General features: G+C 47.3%; 9 protein-coding genes across 9 annotated transcripts; all 9 read left to right on the top strand.

Annotated features, from left to right (window-relative positions):
• Positions 1–1616: 1616 nt before the first annotated feature.
• TbgDal_I800 (cytochrome c oxidase assembly factor, putative) lies at positions 1617–2522 on the top strand (the record flags this gene model as incomplete). The annotated part of the gene is made up of 1 exon (XM_011773029.1): positions 1617–2522. The coding sequence occupies one exon, from the start codon at positions 1617–1619 to the stop codon at positions 2520–2522; it is 906 nt and encodes a 301-aa protein (XP_011771331.1).
• Positions 2523–2811: 289 nt separating this feature from the next.
• Positions 2812–3075, top strand: TbgDal_I805 (hypothetical protein, unlikely; the record flags this gene model as incomplete). The annotated part of the gene is made up of 1 exon (XM_011773030.1): positions 2812–3075. The coding sequence occupies one exon, from the start codon at positions 2812–2814 to the stop codon at positions 3073–3075; it is 264 nt and encodes an 87-aa protein (XP_011771332.1).
• Positions 3076–3550: 475 nt separating this feature from the next.
• TbgDal_I810 (T. brucei spp.-specific protein) lies at positions 3551–8122 on the top strand (the record flags this gene model as incomplete). The annotated part of the gene is made up of 1 exon (XM_011773031.1): positions 3551–8122. The coding sequence occupies one exon, from the start codon at positions 3551–3553 to the stop codon at positions 8120–8122; it is 4572 nt and encodes a 1523-aa protein (XP_011771333.1).
• A 1160-nt stretch (positions 8123–9282) lies between these two features.
• Positions 9283–10095, top strand: TbgDal_I820 (hypothetical protein, conserved; the record flags this gene model as incomplete). The annotated part of the gene is made up of 1 exon (XM_011773032.1): positions 9283–10095. One exon carries the CDS (start codon positions 9283–9285, stop codon positions 10093–10095), a length of 813 nt encoding a protein of 270 aa, XP_011771334.1.
• A 737-nt stretch (positions 10096–10832) lies between these two features.
• On the top strand, positions 10833–13052 carry TbgDal_I830 (ATP-dependent DEAD/H RNA helicase, putative; the record flags this gene model as incomplete). The annotated part of the gene is made up of 1 exon (XM_011773033.1): positions 10833–13052. One exon carries the CDS (start codon positions 10833–10835, stop codon positions 13050–13052), a length of 2220 nt encoding a protein of 739 aa, XP_011771335.1.
• A 499-nt stretch (positions 13053–13551) lies between these two features.
• On the top strand, positions 13552–14034 carry TbgDal_I840 (hypothetical protein, conserved; the record flags this gene model as incomplete). Its single annotated transcript, XM_011773034.1, has 1 exon — positions 13552–14034. The coding sequence occupies one exon, from the start codon at positions 13552–13554 to the stop codon at positions 14032–14034; it is 483 nt and encodes a 160-aa protein (XP_011771336.1).
• Positions 14035–14623: 589 nt separating this feature from the next.
• Positions 14624–15676, top strand: TbgDal_I850 (hypothetical protein, conserved; the record flags this gene model as incomplete). The annotated part of the gene is made up of 1 exon (XM_011773035.1): positions 14624–15676. The coding sequence occupies one exon, from the start codon at positions 14624–14626 to the stop codon at positions 15674–15676; it is 1053 nt and encodes a 350-aa protein (XP_011771337.1).
• Positions 15677–15872: 196 nt separating this feature from the next.
• Positions 15873–16382, top strand: TbgDal_I860 (T. brucei spp.-specific protein; the record flags this gene model as incomplete). Its single annotated transcript, XM_011773036.1, has 1 exon — positions 15873–16382. One exon carries the CDS (start codon positions 15873–15875, stop codon positions 16380–16382), a length of 510 nt encoding a protein of 169 aa, XP_011771338.1.
• Positions 16383–16697: 315 nt separating this feature from the next.
• TbgDal_I870 (hypothetical protein, conserved) lies at positions 16698–17585 on the top strand (the record flags this gene model as incomplete). Its single annotated transcript, XM_011773037.1, has 1 exon — positions 16698–17585. The coding sequence occupies one exon, from the start codon at positions 16698–16700 to the stop codon at positions 17583–17585; it is 888 nt and encodes a 295-aa protein (XP_011771339.1).
• Between the last annotated feature and the right edge of the window lie 267 nt (positions 17586–17852).

Below are 17852 nucleotides of genomic sequence, written 5' to 3' on the forward strand. Positions count from 1 at the left end.
GGCGGTTTAATTATACAGCCCCCTTCGCATTCTTCTCCCCTGTTTTTTTTTTCCTTCTCTGCGCGGTACTCAACCTGGTCTGTTGCTTTCTCTAACGGGAGGAGCCCGTGATGCATTCGACACTCATAATGTGTTGCCCTACATTTTACTGTTACTGTTTCTTTCGTTCTTTGGATGCGTCGTTTTTCTCATATGTGATTTCTGTTTTCCCTTTTTTGCCGTCGGATTACCGTGGTTCAACTTATTTTCCCCTTTATTTTCTTTTCATTCACCCCACAATGCTGGGAGTACCGTACGGACGAGGGAGAAAAGAACAAACACCAGCAAAAAAAAAAAACAAAAGAAAGGAAAGAGGATTGCGTGGAATACCGTTACAAACTTAAGGAACAAACATGGAAGGGGATCGTGATGGTCGACACCGCATTTATCATATTAAAATAAACACGATGGCATGAAGCAGCACGTGCCGTGACAGCAATAACAGCAGTAAAAGAAAAAAAAACAAAGCATATTTGCTTATATTTTGCTGTTTTTTAAAAAAAAAAATGATAAAGGAGCGAATTCATGAGCCTAGTGTTTTGGAGGCATATGGGGGCGCATGTTCCTCTCTCATGCACGGTCAAGTAAAAATCTGCGCTTATCTCTCCTTCCCTTAACTTTGCACACCTCTTTTTCATTCATGAAGGTTAAAAAATTACGGAGAAAATGCTTTTTTTTTCTTTTCTGCGGTCAACTCGTATTTTGTATGTGATACCTTACAATCTTTTTTTTAATGACAAAATTTCATTTCTTTCTTTCCTTCTCTTTTGTCTCTTACTCCTCATACGATGTGTTGTTGTATTTTTTTTTTTTTTTCGGATGGTGCCACCTCATTGCAAAAGGGGTATGGAATGATATTTCGGGAAATAGCATAGTTTGATATGAAATAGTAGCAAAAAGGTAAGAAGGGTGAAAAATCGTTACTCCCCCCCTTTTAAAAAAAAAAAAAAACACGTTTACTTTAGTTTCCTTTAGTTAATTTGTTCCACTGCTGATGATCGGTGATGATCGTGTTGGTCTGTTGTGACTTCCCTTCACTCGCCTCTGGTAGCACATGTTCCTGCGTTTAAGCTGCAGTTTTTTTTTTTGTTAACGGTGAAAAGTTTAGCTTCTATTGTGAATGTAAGTGCGCGTGGGAAACAGACTGTCCCAAATGCCGCATCAACGGCAATCGTGAGAATTCTCCCACATGTGCTTTGAAATGCTATTTTTTTTTTTTAAGCAAATATGCAAAAGTTACACTTTTCAGCCGGTGGGGTGTTAATGTATTTGGTCAAATACTCACACATATATATACGCATATTCGCGGGGATATTGGTGTGTGTATGAAGGGGAAAAGGGATTATTTTCTGCATTGTTACCATGAAATACAGGCAATTTTAGTGCAGAAGCCCGCACTTTTTCCTCTTAAAAAGTAGTGTTACGGCCCTTTCTGATTCCTTCATTCCCAAACAAATACAAAAACATGTAAGTGTGCAAGGATTAACATTCCTTTCGAGTGCCTTCTTTCTTTCTTTGTTGTTGTTTCTTTTTTATCGCTCCTATCACGATGACAGAAGAGGTTGAACAAATTTGACATGTCACTTCGGCGCCACGTGATTACTCGGAGCATTTCAGTCCACAACCGCTTTATTTCTTCCAGTGGAGAACAAAAAACCGGAGGGTCGCGGGGTGGTTTCTTTTCGGTTCTTCGCTACGGACCTCGCAATCGAGCTGAACTATTCGGTCTCTGCCTCGGTTGTGCCATGTGCCCTTTATCGATTTATTTGATTAACTGGTGTGAAGGCTGCAGCAACGGGAATAACAACACGCAACCGGAGTTGGTACTCGGTAATGAAACATTTGTAACTCATGGGGTTGCAGCTCCCGACAAGGGATCCAAATATCCTCTGGGAGGACCCTTTAGATTGCGCGAGAGCCGTACGGGAAATTATATCACCGATAAGGAACTCTTTCAGGATCATTGGACGCTATTATACTTCGGCTTCTCCAAGTGTGCGGAGGTGTGTCCATCTACGTTGCGTTTCATTACAGATGTCATGAAGGCATGTGATGAGAAACTGGCGGGTGACAAAAACTTATCGACAGAGGCTGCGAGGTTGCAGGCGGTGTTTCTTAGCGTTGATTCACGGCGTGACACGCCTGAGGTTCTTGAAGGGTTTGTTTCAAAATACGACCCTCGAGTCCGAGGACTTACTGGAACATCAAAGGAGATTGAGCAGGCGGCGAGGGCGTGGCGTGTGTATTATTCATCAATTGACGAAACGGATGAAGAAAAATCGGCGCGTGAGGCGAAGGGAGTGCCGATGGTGGGCGCCGATGATGATACGTACCAACTGGATCACAGTAGTGCAATATATCTTGTTGGAGTGGATGGAAAGTTGAAAGATTTCTTTTTCAAGGAAATGGGCGTTGCCGATGCCGTTGGAAGGTTGGAGGTGCATCTTCAAGATGTCTATGGATTTAAGGACACACGCGGTTGAAATATATATATATATATATATATATATATATATATATATTTATTTATTTATTTATATTTCTCTTTATTATTTGAGGAAGGGAAGTTTTTTTTTGGGGGGGGGGGAAGTAATCATCCGGTGAGCGGCGAAAACACGTGAAACTTTTCTTTTTTTTTCTTCACAGTTCAAACACCGCTGTTGTTCATTGTAGTTGCTTCGGTGTTTGTCTCCACTGCTTTCCTTCCTCCCGCATCTATTCTAGTCGTGGGATACACAGTCGTGGGTGCTATCGTTTTTTTGTAAATGTTACATGAAGTTTCTTTTCTTTAGCTTATCTTTTCCTTTATTCTTTTGCATGTGTTGTTTTTGTTTTTCCTCTTATTATATTTTTTGCCCTTGTGTTGTTTGCGAAATTCCACTAGATTTGGAAGGAGACAGCGACTTATTGCGGCGGTGCTACGGATGGGATGGACGAGTTAACGGAATACATGATGAGAGTATAATGAAGAAAGAGGCAACAGAAGGGTGTTTTTTTTTTGCTTTTTTTTCTTATTTGTTTGTTCTCTCCACTTGAATGAAGAGATTGATATAATTGAGATTTATGAGGCTTGCTGCATCGGATGTTACTCACTCTTTTTATGTAGGTGCTGAATAGTTTTTTCCTCTTCTCTTGTTCCGTCTAATTTTTATGGATTTGTTTTTTTTTTGTTACTTTAACACAACTTTTGCTTCAGATTTTTTTTCTTTGTGTGTGTTTGTGTGTGTGTGTGCACGCGTTTTCGTGGCAAATAATCCATCTGGGAGGTTTTGCTTCCCACTTGTGAGCCACTAAAAGGCGGCAGTGACGCTCGTGTGTGGTGGAGGTAACCTCTCTCCCGTTTCAGTATTTGGCCAGCAGCTCGTGTCAGTTGTTGGATCTGGTTGAGGCGCGGGGGAGAGGAGGATAAAGGGACATAGACATTTTCAAGAGAGGGAACTGCGTGACAGCTAACGGCCCTGCTGCGGTTGCTGCTGTCCAACAGGCCTCTAACGCATAGAATAGGGAGAACATGAAAAAGACGCTTTCATGTCGGAGGCGGCTAATTCTTGGAATGAGCATTGAAGATGCACAAAGTAAGTTTGATTCTCCCGAATCCCGCGTAGCCCTGCGACTTGCTCATGAGCGACATAATCAAGGGGTTTACCACGAGCTCAACCTCGCACAACGACTGCGTAATAGGCTCCCAAGTGAGCGTAAGTACCATTTAGTTCGTCACACGAAACCTAGCGTCAAAGGCTTCCAGGCTTATATTAAATCCAGCCCAGACGACTACGTTGTGAAGGAGCTTTGGTATGGAAAGAAGGCAACTTTACCGAAACTAGCGGGGGATGTGGGCGCTGCCGCCGCCATTACCAGCGGACAGAGTGTTGTGGACAGTAGCCCAAATGTTATTCCTTCTATCATTCAAGAGAAGGGGGTTGGCGGTCCTGTGCCTTGCGATCCACTTTATAATGGTTATTCAAACCCTAGTGGGGTTGGTGCTGTGGTGGATAACCAAACTGGGCCTGTGGGTGGTGTTAATTCAAGTGACGAATGCGCGAGGGATGATACCAGTGCGGCCCCTGTGGAAGGCAGCAGCATGAGTAGTCAGGCGTCGGTGGAAGCTTATATAGGACCTCAGCTTGGCGAGGAGATGGACGCGTATTCACGACACCGTACCATATTTATGGCAGAATTGAAACGGGTTGCAAAAACACTAAGTAACGAAGCAAAGCGGCAGCTCCTTATACGACGGAGCAAAGGAGCCGCACCATCTGCCAGGCAAATGTCTGTTGTCGACCGACTAGTTGAGGAGGTACGGGAGGCAGAGGAAAAAGGTTACACAAGCCTCTCATCCTCCTCGCATTTGTTGGAGCCGCTGGGGCTCTCCCTCAACGTCTGCACAAAAAGGGACAAACGAGTGCTGGAGGCATTCCGTAGTCCACTGCTTTGCGTTCCTGCGGAGGAGAACTACATCTCCATCTCACTATGGGTTGCGGGCGCTCTCATAGAGAATAACGAACTAGCGACAGAGTTTCCATACTACATCGCGAAACATGCGAGCCCTGATTTGGATGAGTGTGACGTCATCACATCGCCTAACAGTGTCCCGAGGGCGAGCATAGACGTGTATTTTTCTCTGGAACTGTACAAGTTGCAGCAAAGCATAGGGGTTGATGGTGTTTTGGCGCTTCGACGATTTATTGGTAGGGCAATGATACGTCAGCACGATCCGTTGCCGACGACGCCGTCTATTGCGTTTAACATGCGATTAAAGCAGCGCGAATGTGGTGGGTTGTGCTCAGGGGAATCTACACAAATTCCTTGGTTGCATGTAATTAAGGCAAAGGTTGCCTCGATATCAGGCACGGTATTGGAAGTTTCCTCCGACGACTCACCATCTACTACTGTTATGCGAGAGGCAATAGGACATGTTTGGAGGACATGGGGGAACCTCGTAAAGGATCTGCATGTACACGGTGATCTTGACTACCTCTATGTTTCCGTGCGACCGGAGGTAGATGTGCAAGTAGGAATGCCACTGCTGGGGGATTCGACCGGGGGAGTGCTTGACTGTAGTAAAGGGAAAGTATTATCAACGTCGACGTCGCTGGGGAATTCCTCTCAACAGCTACTTCAGGGTCAGGATGGTCAGGATTGGAAGGGTCAAAATGGTGGGTCGAACGGTGCTAATTTGGGTAGGGCAATTTCTGGAAAAGGAGGGAAAAACGGTTCCCTTTGGAATGGTTTTAATTCTCGTAAAACACGAGCAACAAACGTCATTCTGCCAACAGATTTTGTTGTTGTTGAGTGTTTGCTTGAGAAAAGGGGGCTGCCTCATCGTCTAGTTGTTGAAGACATCACCGAAAGTCTTACGGAAATGCAAAGACAAGCAATGGAAGTGCAGCGCCTGGCTGTTATTGACGAGGCACATCAACAAAGCCAGCAGTATGTTACTGAGAATGAGGAGGATGAGTCATGTGACGAAGGGATTGCCCAATTTCCCGTCGATGTGCGTCCAGTTCTGTACGCGCCAACGATAACGGTGTCTCACGCGGGTGTGATCGACTCAGCATCACACAGTTTCCAGCGGATTCGTATCCGTGGGAGTTGCCTCGCACACATTGAGGCGCTTGCGAAGGCTTTGGGCAGCGGAGAACACTTCGTGGAACGTGAAGGAATACACTTGTACGCAACCAAAACTAGTAGCCAGGGTACTTCTTTACCTCAGCTTCCACCAAACCTTCATTTTTCCAGGACTCACGCGGATGGCAATGAACACGCAGCAACTAAGAGGCTGATTGGTCATCACGCTTCATCTAGTCATGCTGTAATGGAGCAACGTGCAGCGAGTGGATACTTTCATCCTTACCAAACGCTGAAACCAATGCAATATATGATCGCTGATCACGACGAAAGGGAGTTTTGGCGGGAGCACTTTTATAAACTATCAGATATTACACTTGTATTTCATGATCGTGTATGTGCTGCAGACATCAACAATTCGCGTCAGTGGTCTTCTACGCTGAAGTCTCAGTTGCTATCAATCGGTCGGCAGCGTAGTGGACAGATGGGACTGGAAGATGAGTCGGACGACACCGCGGTGAATGGACCGAAAGATGAAGAAGGCGATTCTACTGGACGTGCGCGAAAGAAGAAACCGAAGAAAGGAAGAGGTAAGCGAGCAGCGCAGGGAGATCTGGAAGACGTAGTCTCCACCATGAGCCCTGAGAAGATATTTGAATACCTATGCTTTGATATGGAGGTTACTAGTGCATCGTATGATCTCCGTATGGGAGATAATGACGGTTATGATTATCGTGTAAAGCTGCGTCGAATTCCGCAGAGCCACTTTCCACTTGTAAAACCAGCCATGGTCTCTCTTCAGAAGCATGGTTTCATCAATTACTTTGGACCGCAGCGATTTTCTTCATACACCAGATATAACATGCATCCCGGCTTGCACCTGCTGAAAGGCGAGTTTCACGCCGCAGCCAGTATCATCGTACAGCAATTCTACATGGACTCTGACCTTGCAGCTGAGAAGAGACGAAACGGTCACACCATCGAGAAGATGTACAGCTCGAAGGGAGCAGGGTTCCGGTTGCCGGATATAGATCGCTCGTTTGGTGGCAGACGGTCCGTTACTGAAAATGGATCCGCTCTGCAATCTGTTCTCAGCAATGCACTCCAGGCATCGTCACTTCTTGGGCTAAATGAAAATTCGGCTGAAATGGAAAGTTATAGCTCCTCACCAAAAGACCAGCAGATCATGAACGTAACTAATGGTGCTTCGGTGTTAGACCCCTGTGGGGAAGCGTTTCTACGCGTTGTTGGACCCAAAGCATGTTCCATGCTCGTGCATGAGTTCCTTGCCTTCCTCTGGAATGACATCGTCAATCAGAGGTTGCAGCGGTACGGCACATTCGCCATTCTCCCCGGCGATCTCGTGCGCTTAAATCCATTAGCATCGCCCCACTCGAATGAATTCGGCCGCGTTGTATATGCTTCAAAGAACAGCATTGAGAAGGGTAAATACACGTGCTATGACGTAGTCCTACCGGTCCCTGGTGCCGGTGTTGAGCTTCCTGATAATCACACAGCTGACCTATACGTTGTTACACTGAAGCGCATGGGCATTCTGTTTAACCCTGAGTCCAAACAGTGGGATATTTTCCGATCGCGAAGCAACTTTGGTAACGATGGTGCTTTACATGACGGTGAAGCGGCCTTTGCATCGTCACCATACAACCGTTTTTCAACTTCTTTTGCCCTCATGGAGGAGGAATTGGGCGGCGAAACAAGTGTGATGAATTTTGCACACGAAAGCCAGGTAGGCGAGGAGGGGGATGCCGGCGGTATGGTAACAGAAGGAGTTTTGTCGGACGGTCGAGGGCTCCGGCGCGACTTACGACATGAGGGAAACATGGGTAATCCTCTGGGAGTAAATATATGGTGCTCCTACAGGCATATGCTCGTCAACCCGTCCTCGCAACTACGCTGGAGATTTCATTCAGGTCGCACCGGTGATCCATACCAGCGATGGGCATTCGGAGTTCGTAACACCTTCATGGGAAGGGAGACCAATGTTTCGTCCCTCTCTGGGGCTTTGTTGGATAAGGGCACTCTCGGTCGCAGTGCTGAGCAACCTCAGCAGCAACTGTTACTTTTAGGAAATGGCGCACCAGGGAGGTCAGGGAAGGACTCCAGGGGAGGAAAAAGACGAGCGCGTACATTACCGGCTGCACCGTACTGGTTGCCGGAAAAGAATAATGGTTGTCTCGAGTTGTTCTTCCAACTCCCCTCTAGCGTCTACCCCAGCATGTTGTTGCGGGAAGTAACAAAAAGTGACGTTAATAGCCCTGACGTGGTAGATCTCGACCGCCCGCTGATTGACACGCGCGCGGAGTCGTGGAACGGACTTACGGCGGACCAGCAGCAAACATACAGACGATACTTGGCTAAGAAGCGGCAAAAGCTGTTTACAGAGGCACCACGAGCAATCAATATAGCACTTCTGCATCAGCACATCTTCCGTAGTGGCGGCATGAGGCGAGGCCTAATACCCTCCATGCGTGGCTATGATAATGTCTCGAAATGAGAATGCCTCACGCGGGGGAACCCTTAAGTGTAATTTCGTGTAAAAAGCTAACAAAAGAAAAAAAAAGGAGAGTTATTCACATACAAAGGTAAGAGAGAGTGAGAGAAAAAAAAGGAGTATCAATCAGGGGGAGACACTTAATTCCTGCCTCGTGGTTCATCCGAACGCGGCCCTCCAGGGAGCTGTGTTAAGTTTGGCTCTGAACCATTGTAGGTACTGCGCTGTGAGCGTAAAAGCGTATCGCAGTTTGGGGGGGGAGAAGGAAAGGTTCCGCAATGCTACGTTTGCGCTCGTTTCACATACAGTCGCGTCATATGGTGCTGTACGCATTTATATGGGAGATTGGACGGCTGATGCTACAGCGAAAGCCCCATTCTGCGTTGCTATACACATGTGTGCACCGAGCGCACTTCTCCTTTTTTTAAAAAAGTGGTAGGGTGAAGGCTGGGAGAAGTGCCCTGTTTGATGGGTGCCTCATGTCAACGGTGGGTTCTAGCGCAGCTGAAGTAGGTTGGTGATCTCAGCTTATAAAACAATATGTTTCTTATTCACTGTGGAAGCTTTATTACCTTCCGTATGTTCTTCCTTTTAAAATTTAACTGTTATTATTGTTGTTATTATTATCAATTTTGGTGACTTCCAGCATTCATAGAACACTGTGTATATGTGACGACATCTAGTTTACCGTGCTACGGTTTGGAGGAGATGATGCAGCCACCCCACTTGGAGGTTGAGTGAGTGTGCTGCCCCACGTTTGAACCCGATCCATGAGCATTCACTAATCAATCAACCATCAGGTTATTGTTTATTATGTCGTGCCCCTCGGTAGCTCTCTGAATGTTTCAGCGCGTTGTCTTCTCTCTTCCCTTCAATGGTTCTCTATGTTTTTCCCATACGCTGCGCACGCTTGTGAATTTCGCACTTCAAATAAGCGGCAACGCGGTAAAATAGGGGAGAAAGTGAAAAGGGGCGGAGAGGATACCCAGGGACCAAGTTGTATCCGTGCATGGTGGTTTGTTAAAACCAGTGATAACCGATTGACCGTGTGTTCATAAGGATAGCAAAGTGACTTCGTCGATATACACACAGACAAAAGCGCGCGCAGTTAAGCTAAAATAGGTGATAACTATTAGTGGCAGGTGACCAAGAAAGTACCACCAATGCAGCGCGATGTGTACGCGTCGCTCATTAAGAAGCGGCACAAACAAATGGTCCCGCTGTTGATCCACCAGGTCTCCGGCGACATCACCCGTGAGAATATTTTTGACGAAGTCTTTCATGGCTACAAACTTCGTCGGATTGTTCTGATGACGCACATGGCTGCAACACCTGCTACGCTTCCGAGACTCCCGCGTGATATCATTGTGTCCGACTTTGACAAGCTGAGAGCCATTCACCAACCACACTTTCACTACAAACTACTTCCCCTTCTGTGCACTGACTTTGAGGCGTTTTCTGCGCTTCAGGGAATTTGTGCGAGCGCCAACTCACCGTTTACAATAGAAGACCGCAAGGACCCTCAGGGGCTAACGCATCGGCTCTCCAATGGCTGTTCGGAGCGTCAAGCGTTGTGCGAATTTTTTGACCCCCATATCGCACCAGCAGAGAAGCTTGTGCCGGTGTTCTCACGCAAACTCCCTATTTCCGCCGTCGTATTTGATGGTTTGCTCCTCAAGCAAAACTATCCTAAGGTGGCCGCATTGCTCACAGTCCATGAGGCCGCTTCAGAGAAAAGTATAATAGAACGTGCTATCATGAGAGACTTCTTTGTGTCACCGCTGTATACCAAGGTGAGTGGTAACAGCGACGTGGCTCAGTCACTCCGCCTGGTGCATCATTGCACGCACTTCATGGCTCTTAAGCGTGCGGTAGGTAGCGATGCTCCCAGTAGGCAGTCACTAATGCGACTCGCTGCGGAGAAGAAGTTGTTTATGTACGAAAAAATCGGCGACGAGTACCAATTCGTTCACTGACCAGCGACTTGACCAATGAAAAGGGACCAGCTGGTTGAGGGGAAGTGGATATAGCGGCTGCAGTGGTATGAGGCAATGCCTCGATTATTGTGTTTGGTACGGATGTTTGCGTCATTGGTTATGCATACATAAGTAGTTTGTCACAGATATTTTAAAGAAAGCAGCGCAGATGCGTTTCTACATGCTTACCTATCTGACGAAACGGTGGAGCGGCGGTGTGTGAACAGCGCATACGGGTCTGTTTCCGCCGCATTGAACTGTGTGTCTGCAAGTTGGGATAAAATGAGCGGGGAAGTGCGTGGCTCACCAACCCTTACAAAATAACCCTTCGAAGTATTATGAACTTTCAAACATTTGTTACAACCCTTTCTCATCAAATTGTGCTGTGCAGCTTTCCCTATTTATTTGAGTTAAACCGGACAATCTCACTAGTCCCTATTTGTTTCTGCGTTGTTATATTTCTGATGGAAGAGTAGGGGGAGCCCTTAAGTAGTGTGGAAAATTGAGATAACTGGTGCCCAAAGTTTTTTTTTTAAGGAGCTGAAAGAATATATCTATATACATTCAAAAGGCGTTTGTGGCATCACATTACCACAGCAGGGTGCGAGGACTACATCTCGGCGAGGCGGAGGAAGCTACGGAGAAGTCCTGCAGTTACGGCCCAGTAGTTAAAAACTTGTAAGTGATAGTAAGAAAGGGAGAGGGCTGTTGTTACTTGGCTGTTCATAATCTCTTACATGCTAAGTCCCTGGAATGATTGTGTGGGAGATGATCATCAATGGATTCTTAAACCGCTGCAAAACCGACTTCGCTATGAAAGGCCGCTACCCGTCCAGCAGGCGGTGGTTCCAACGGTTCGGCGGGCATTGCTGAGTGGATTGCCGATGGATGTTTGCCTCACCGCTCCAACTGGTAGTGGAAAGACCCTGTGTTATCTCCTTCCTCTCTTACAAATGATTACCGAGGCTAAGAAGGGCACCAACCACACACGTCTTCTCGCATTGGTGCTGGTACCCACAAAGGCCTTAGGCCAGCAGGTGACGCACGAACTGCAACGACTTACCCGTGGAACAACCATAACTACTGTCTCGCTCTGTGATGAAATGAGTGTAAAAGAGGAGGCTGCAGCGTTAGTACGGACTGCTCGTCTTGTGGGAAGCGGTACACATCAAACACAGGGCCACTACAGAAATGTGCCCTACATGAACATCTACAATGGCGATAGTGTTTCCCTCCCGAGCAACGCCGCTGGTGTGGCACACAATGAAGATGAATCTGAGGATGGTGCAAGTGGTAGTGATGGTGGTAATGGTGAGGAAGTGGGATATGACTCCATGGTGGACTCTTCTCTTCACTACTACTCACGTGCAGATATTGTAATATCAACGCCACAGCGTCTGCTTCGCCATCTTGATGGCACTCCCGGCTTCACACTCCTGCACCTCCGTCTATTAGTTATCGATGAGGCAGATCAAGTTCTCTCCGGGAACTTTGCCAACTTCGTGGCGAAAGTGGTTGAACGATTCGAGGAGGAGCAAGCGTCACGCGTTGGTAGCACCGGAGACCGACGGCGGCTTACGCAATTAACATATAGTCTCCATAAATTCCTCTGTTCTGCAACATTGTCGTCGCATATTACGCGAATTTCGGAGGTTCGTCTGCGAAATTGCCGGCATTTCACATTGGACAGTTTCGGGACCGAAATTCAGCGGGAGGATGAAGGAGAACCCCTTCCACTTCCATCAACGGATGACACAGGGAGTAAAAAGAAGAACAAGCGGGATCAGGAGAGAGGAAACGCCAACACTAAGAATAAAAGAGGGGACGATGTGGGTAAAGGGGGCGAAGAAGACTCTTGTGAAGATGGCAATGAGGAAGTGAAACTGCCACTTTCTCGGCAGCAACTGGTGCGCACTTCGTTCGCACTTCCACCACGTCTTCAAGAGCACGTTGTCTTTGTGGAGGATTGGTACCGACACGCTGTTTTACTAAAACTCGTCCGGGCAATTGTCGACAAGCAAAAGAAGGCTGAAGCACTTGTTGAAGAACATAAGAGGCGGGAAGAAGGTCTAGCGGCGCAAGATGATGAAAGTGAAGGCACTGGCCTCGGAAGCAATGATTACGGTACTTTTAGTCGTGAAAATGTCAGGGAGTGCGAAAGCACCGAGTTTCGGGCTTTGCCACATCGAAGGCGTGGAGCCTCAAAACTTGTCGGAGCATCTGATCCTTCCTACCCATCATGTGATGATGACGCTGGTAGGCGCATTGTCATTTTCTGCCGCTCTGCTGATGAGGCACGTGTGATGGGTCACTTTCTTCTCTCGGCAGGGGTTCAGGCGACGGAGTTCACGACTCTCGCCACCGAAAGTGAGCGGCGCCGTGCACTTCTTAAATCCCGTCCCGATTCGTGTGTTGTTGCCTCTGATGCCCTCATGCGTGGTGTGGATGTGCCAAATGTCGGCCATGTGATTATGTACAATCCTCCGGAAACCCTTTCCCAATACGTCCATCGCGCGGGGCGTACTGCCCGGGCTATGCGGGCCGGTCACTTACATTTACTTTTACAAAAGCTTGGACCTAGTGGAACCATGAAGGATGGGGAGGTGGCTATGTTTAAAGCAATTAGTGCCGCCGTGTCTCGGATGCAACCAGTGCGGTACGAACGCCACTTTTTTATGTTTGATGTTGCACCCACTCAGTTGGGTAAAGTCGCGATTGAGTCCAGTCCTGAAGGTGGAAATAATGGGGAGGGTCGTGGTTTGGTGAAGGACAAGGCACGATTACTCATTGAGGAAGCGGATGGATATCTGAAGGAAACGCAATTGCGGTTAACGGGTCGCTGGGTGTCGGCACTTGAAAGCGCTCGGAGGGGTGACGCCGTGGGAAATAAGCCGTCGTCAGCGACATTTGGTGGCTCGAGGAGGTTTATATCACAAACAAAGAGAGAACGTGGCTGAAGAAAATGAAGGGGGAAGATGGGAGAACGTGCCTGTTTTTCCGCTACGCACGTGAGAACCTGACCTGAAATTGCCATCAAGGTCCCTGGAGCATGAAGGGCAACCCCACCAGAAAAGGGAGGGTGTTTTGTGTTGGTGTGGTTATCGTTTAAATTACCAGGGCAAGCAGGTGCAGATAAATACGTTATAAAAAAAAAAGTCTAAAAGGAAACAGAAAGGAAAAAACATTCAGTAAATTTGTTACACGCTACACTCGAAAAAAGTACGTGGGAAAATAGCACCGTGGAACATCATGTCGTCACATTTTTGTTTCATATGCTTTGAAAAACGTCACTTCCTGTGTTTTCCCGGTACTTTCCCTTTTCTTTTTTCCTTATCTTACCTTCGCACCGTTGAGGCTCCGGTAGGCTGATCTCTTTCTTGTTGATTTACGTGGAGTTTTTTTTTTAAATTATTTTGTATACGCGTGTATATAAACATATACGTTTTGCTGATTGCAATGGGTGGAACGAAGAAAAAGGCAACGGTGCCTATTAAGAAGGAAAGTAAATACAAGATTCCTTCTCATTTTGATTGTCCCTTTTGCGACGCAAAGAAATCCATTGCCGTGAGGTTGAAACGCAGCGATGGCTTGGCGTCGGTGCACTGTCGTGTGTGTCGTGTTGGGGAAAATAGGCATTATAACTTCTCACCGTTGGAGAAGCCTGTGGACGTTTTTTTCCGCTTTCGTGAAGAATTGATGGAAAAGGATCACGAACTTTTGCGGGCACACAACGTTGAAACGGGAGCTATGGCCGCCCGCACTGGCCTTGCACAACTTGCGCCAAAAAATAGACAACAGGCAACGCTTGAAGAGGACATGGCCTCGGCGGAACCAAGCGATTATGACAACTTTTTAAGCACGGTAGAAAATATTAGCAGGTCTGCCCTCCTGGCATCTGATATCCATGTCGATAGTGAGTACGATGAGCCGCTGTTTTGACCAGAAACGGGGGGGGGGGGAAAGAGAAGATAAACGTGAGGGATGATGAGACACGTATCGGCGGACCCCTTTTGTGGAACAGGGTGAAGTGCCCCATCAACAACGGAAAGGGGTGAAACAGAACGTTAGCAAACTCCGATGGTGTCACCATCCGGGAATGGACCGTTGAGGTCGGCGGTGCGTTACGAGCTGCGCATTTCATCTTTTATATGTTCCGTTTATGTTTTTTGTCTGCGAAAGAGGGATGGGATGGACGGATGGTGAGTGGGCGTTGTGAACCTGGACACAGTGGCTGCGTTGGGGTCAATGCAAATGATCGAGACTCCATGCGAGTGGTACTTTTTCTTTTGTTTTTATCAACTTGCAGAGTTACTTTCACCTCCATCAAACACTTCAAAATCACCTCTTTTCTTCTTCGGTGTATTTTGTGTGCCTCTTCGGGACCTGCATTTCAGGTCGCCAAGCGTTGTCCCTGCTTGTCAAAGTAATTGATTACGCTGTGTTTGCTGAGTGGGGCTCAGGAATTGGGAAATAAAATTTTGTAGAAACACGGTTCTTTACATACCACTTCTTCATTGCATGTAAGCCCATGAAGTTTCTTGTTGTCGATGGTGATTGGCCCGTAACTCCGTACACACTCACCCGTTCTGAATTAGTGTCACATTCAGTGGAGGAAGCAGACGGGGGTAGTGAAGGCGGTCAACTTATTATTCATGGCCATACGCTTGTTGCCCTCTGCCAGCAGCAGTTGAACACCTCGGTTGTAAGAGTGCGAGCAGCTCCTGATCTTTCCACATTGGGACTCACAATATTACACGAATCTTTAAGTGATAGCACTGGAAATATTCGCCTTGTCACTCCTAAGAGTCTCACGAGGCAGGTATTTGCAGTAGATGATCTGTTAGTGCACGGAAGGCTAATTGTTTTTACCTCCCGTTGGGAATCACTCGCTTCCGCCGCCATTGTTGGCGTGAAATCTGACCGAAGGGAAGAACACGAGCTAACTCGCAGAACCAAATCCAGGCCTGAGGAAACCAAGAATAGTGGTAGGGGTAACCATGACACTTCTGTGTCGCGGCCGAGCGTGTTTTCTGGGAGAAACCGAACGGCATTGCACAAGTTTACATGTGCTGAGACGTACTTTCAATCAATCCCCCCGGCTACGGTTCATGACTTGGATCTGTTGAATAATCTGATTCAAGCAGGAACCATTCGTCTCGACCCCCGTGTAGAAGTGTACCTCTGTACTGTGTGCGGATTCCTACCGCGTCAAACGTTTACAACATCATGCTGCGGTGCTATCATGTGCGGCGCATGCACACCACTCATATCTACTTCCTCAGTGATGCCATCCGTCATGAGCGAAAGATATGTTTGCATAGCCTGCAAAGAGCTTCCATTTACAAGTCACACTGCCCATGTAAGCAGGGATGCAGAAGTGATGAAGCTAGTGCGTGAGCTCCGCGTGCTACATCATCCACAGCTGGCTTCGGCAGCTTCAGCCACTAGTTCCCACGGAATGGCTGAGAAGAGTCACGCATCATTGCCCTTCCTTTTGCACTCCATGGGAATCATGCCAGCAAAACGTGATGTGGGAGGCGCCGCGGCACCCGTTCTTGGGTCGGTATTTCCAAATCCGTGAAAATCTACAATCAGAACCATATTCTGCCGGTTAGTTGTATACCCACATTAGTGAATATGAGGTTGGTTCTCACATAACCATGGGGAGCCGCACACATCATCAATACCCGATAATAAACCTGTACAGCTTAATGTATACTTAAACTTCTATTGCTCTTTCCCCCCTTTTTTTACCATTCTCACTACTGTGAACAGTAATGTGGCGGGTGAAACCCTTAGTTTGGTTGGCTGCTCGAGATGTCAACACCCTCCGTACTGTCTCTTCACTTCACTCCAGAACCCGGCAAGAGGATGTCACCATCAGTGGAAATGACAAAGTGACAAGAAATAGGGGGCGTAACTACGCAGCGGCACCATCTGGATGCTTTCGCTTTGATTTACCGACTGCATCGATGCATTCGGAACTTTCAAGAGGCCGTCGTTATGACGTACCGAAGGGAAAATCATGTAGTGGCCAATGGGCCTCAAAAGGTAAAATATGCACAACTACCAATAATGGGAGAGCTGCAGTGGGAACAGGTAAGGAACCTTCAATGGGACCGCTTCCATCTTCCCGGAGTTCCGGCACCCGATTCCCAGTTGATTATCGACGGATGAAAGAGTCTCGCAAGGTGGAGGCTGGTAATGCTGTGAATTCAACAATATCGAGTAGTGACAGCAGGGCACCGTCGAAACGAATTAATGTTCGAGTCATCGCTTTGGAGTAACCGGAACAAACATCGTCACCCCCTCCCTTTTATTCATCACACACATAGTTTCTTCACAGTTATTTTGTTTTCTCGTACCATTGCTCGCTCGATTGTACTCTTTTCTCTTCCTAATTTGTTTCTATTTTGCAGATTGTGGCGAGGTTGTTACCTGCCATTGGCTCACTATGTCCCTCGTGTCCTGTCGCCGATTTACTAAAATGTTATGTTGTTGTCTGTATCACCCTAAACCAATTCTTTTTTTTTTTGATTCTTGGGCCCTCTCCAAAGGGACGTGGGCTTACCTGTTTAAGATCATGCTAATATTACGAACACATGCACAATAGTGTTCCAGCATCCAACGCATGTTCTCCGTTTAGGGAGGAAACCGTGTCGAAAAGAGGAAAGCGGTCACGTGGAACTGGAGGGGATGACAAAATAACTCGCGGCACGTGCTCTCAGCCGTTTAGTGTCATCACACTCCCCCCGGGAAAACTTCTCGAATGGCTGGTGTGTCCTCCCTGCCGAGTATATGATGTCAACCTTCCTCGTTCCCGTAATAATGATAATAACATATCCTCATTGCAGTGTGCCGTTTTACCGAACTTCTTTGTGGAATATGGTGGGCGCTCATACTCTTGTGTCGCAAAGGTGTGCAAACCGCTACTACGCAAGGTATTGCTGCGGGCTCTTGCGGCAGTGCGTCAAGAGATGGGCTCTGTTGACGATATCCCCCACGACTCACTTCTTGTTGTTGCTGTTTCTCCCATTAATGCCTTTTCCTCGGAGTGCATTCATGATGCATCGCGTACTGCAATGCCAAGAGCACGTGAGGGTTGTAAGATTGTGGGATTGTGCGTGGCGCGGGAACTGAGTGCGGCGCATCGAATGCACTGTGAGTCTAATTGGTCACACGAGAAGAGTGAAGCCTCGGGTGTGGGGGCAGCCGTACAGGAGGGTCTCGGGGACTGTTGGGAGGAGGATGCCACGCGTGTTGGAGGCACTAATAATGCGAGAAAAGCATTTTGTGGTGTGCAGCTTGTGTGGGTGGCGGATTGCTATCGGCGCCATGGCGTAGCCAAAGTACTTGTCGATACAGCGCGCCGGCACATTAGCTACGGGTTTGAGGTTCCAGTTGAACAGGTTGCTTTTTGTGAGCCGACTTCACTTGGGAAGCTGTTCGCGAAAAGCTACAGTGGACGGCCTGACTTTCTTATATTTTGATGTGCGATCGAGAGTTATTACTCAGTTTAGGTGACTTCCTGGAGGATAGAAGTTAATTATTCTGTAAGTGCATTGGAGAAGGACTCTATCACATCATACCAACGTTGGTGACTCCTGTGCTGCCGTTCATTTCACATCGTCTTTCAAATTCTTTTCATCTCACCTTATTTGTTTTTTTTTTGTGTGCTATAGAGTATCATTTACTTTCTACCAGTGGGTGGAGGTACATAGCCAGCTTCTGCACTGTGGACTTCAGGATACCTGTTG

The sequence above is a fragment of the Trypanosoma brucei genome, chromosome 1, assembly GCF_000210295.1.
Source record: "Trypanosoma brucei gambiense DAL972 chromosome 1, complete sequence".
NCBI lineage: Eukaryota > Euglenozoa > Kinetoplastea > Trypanosomatida > Trypanosomatidae > Trypanosoma > Trypanosoma brucei.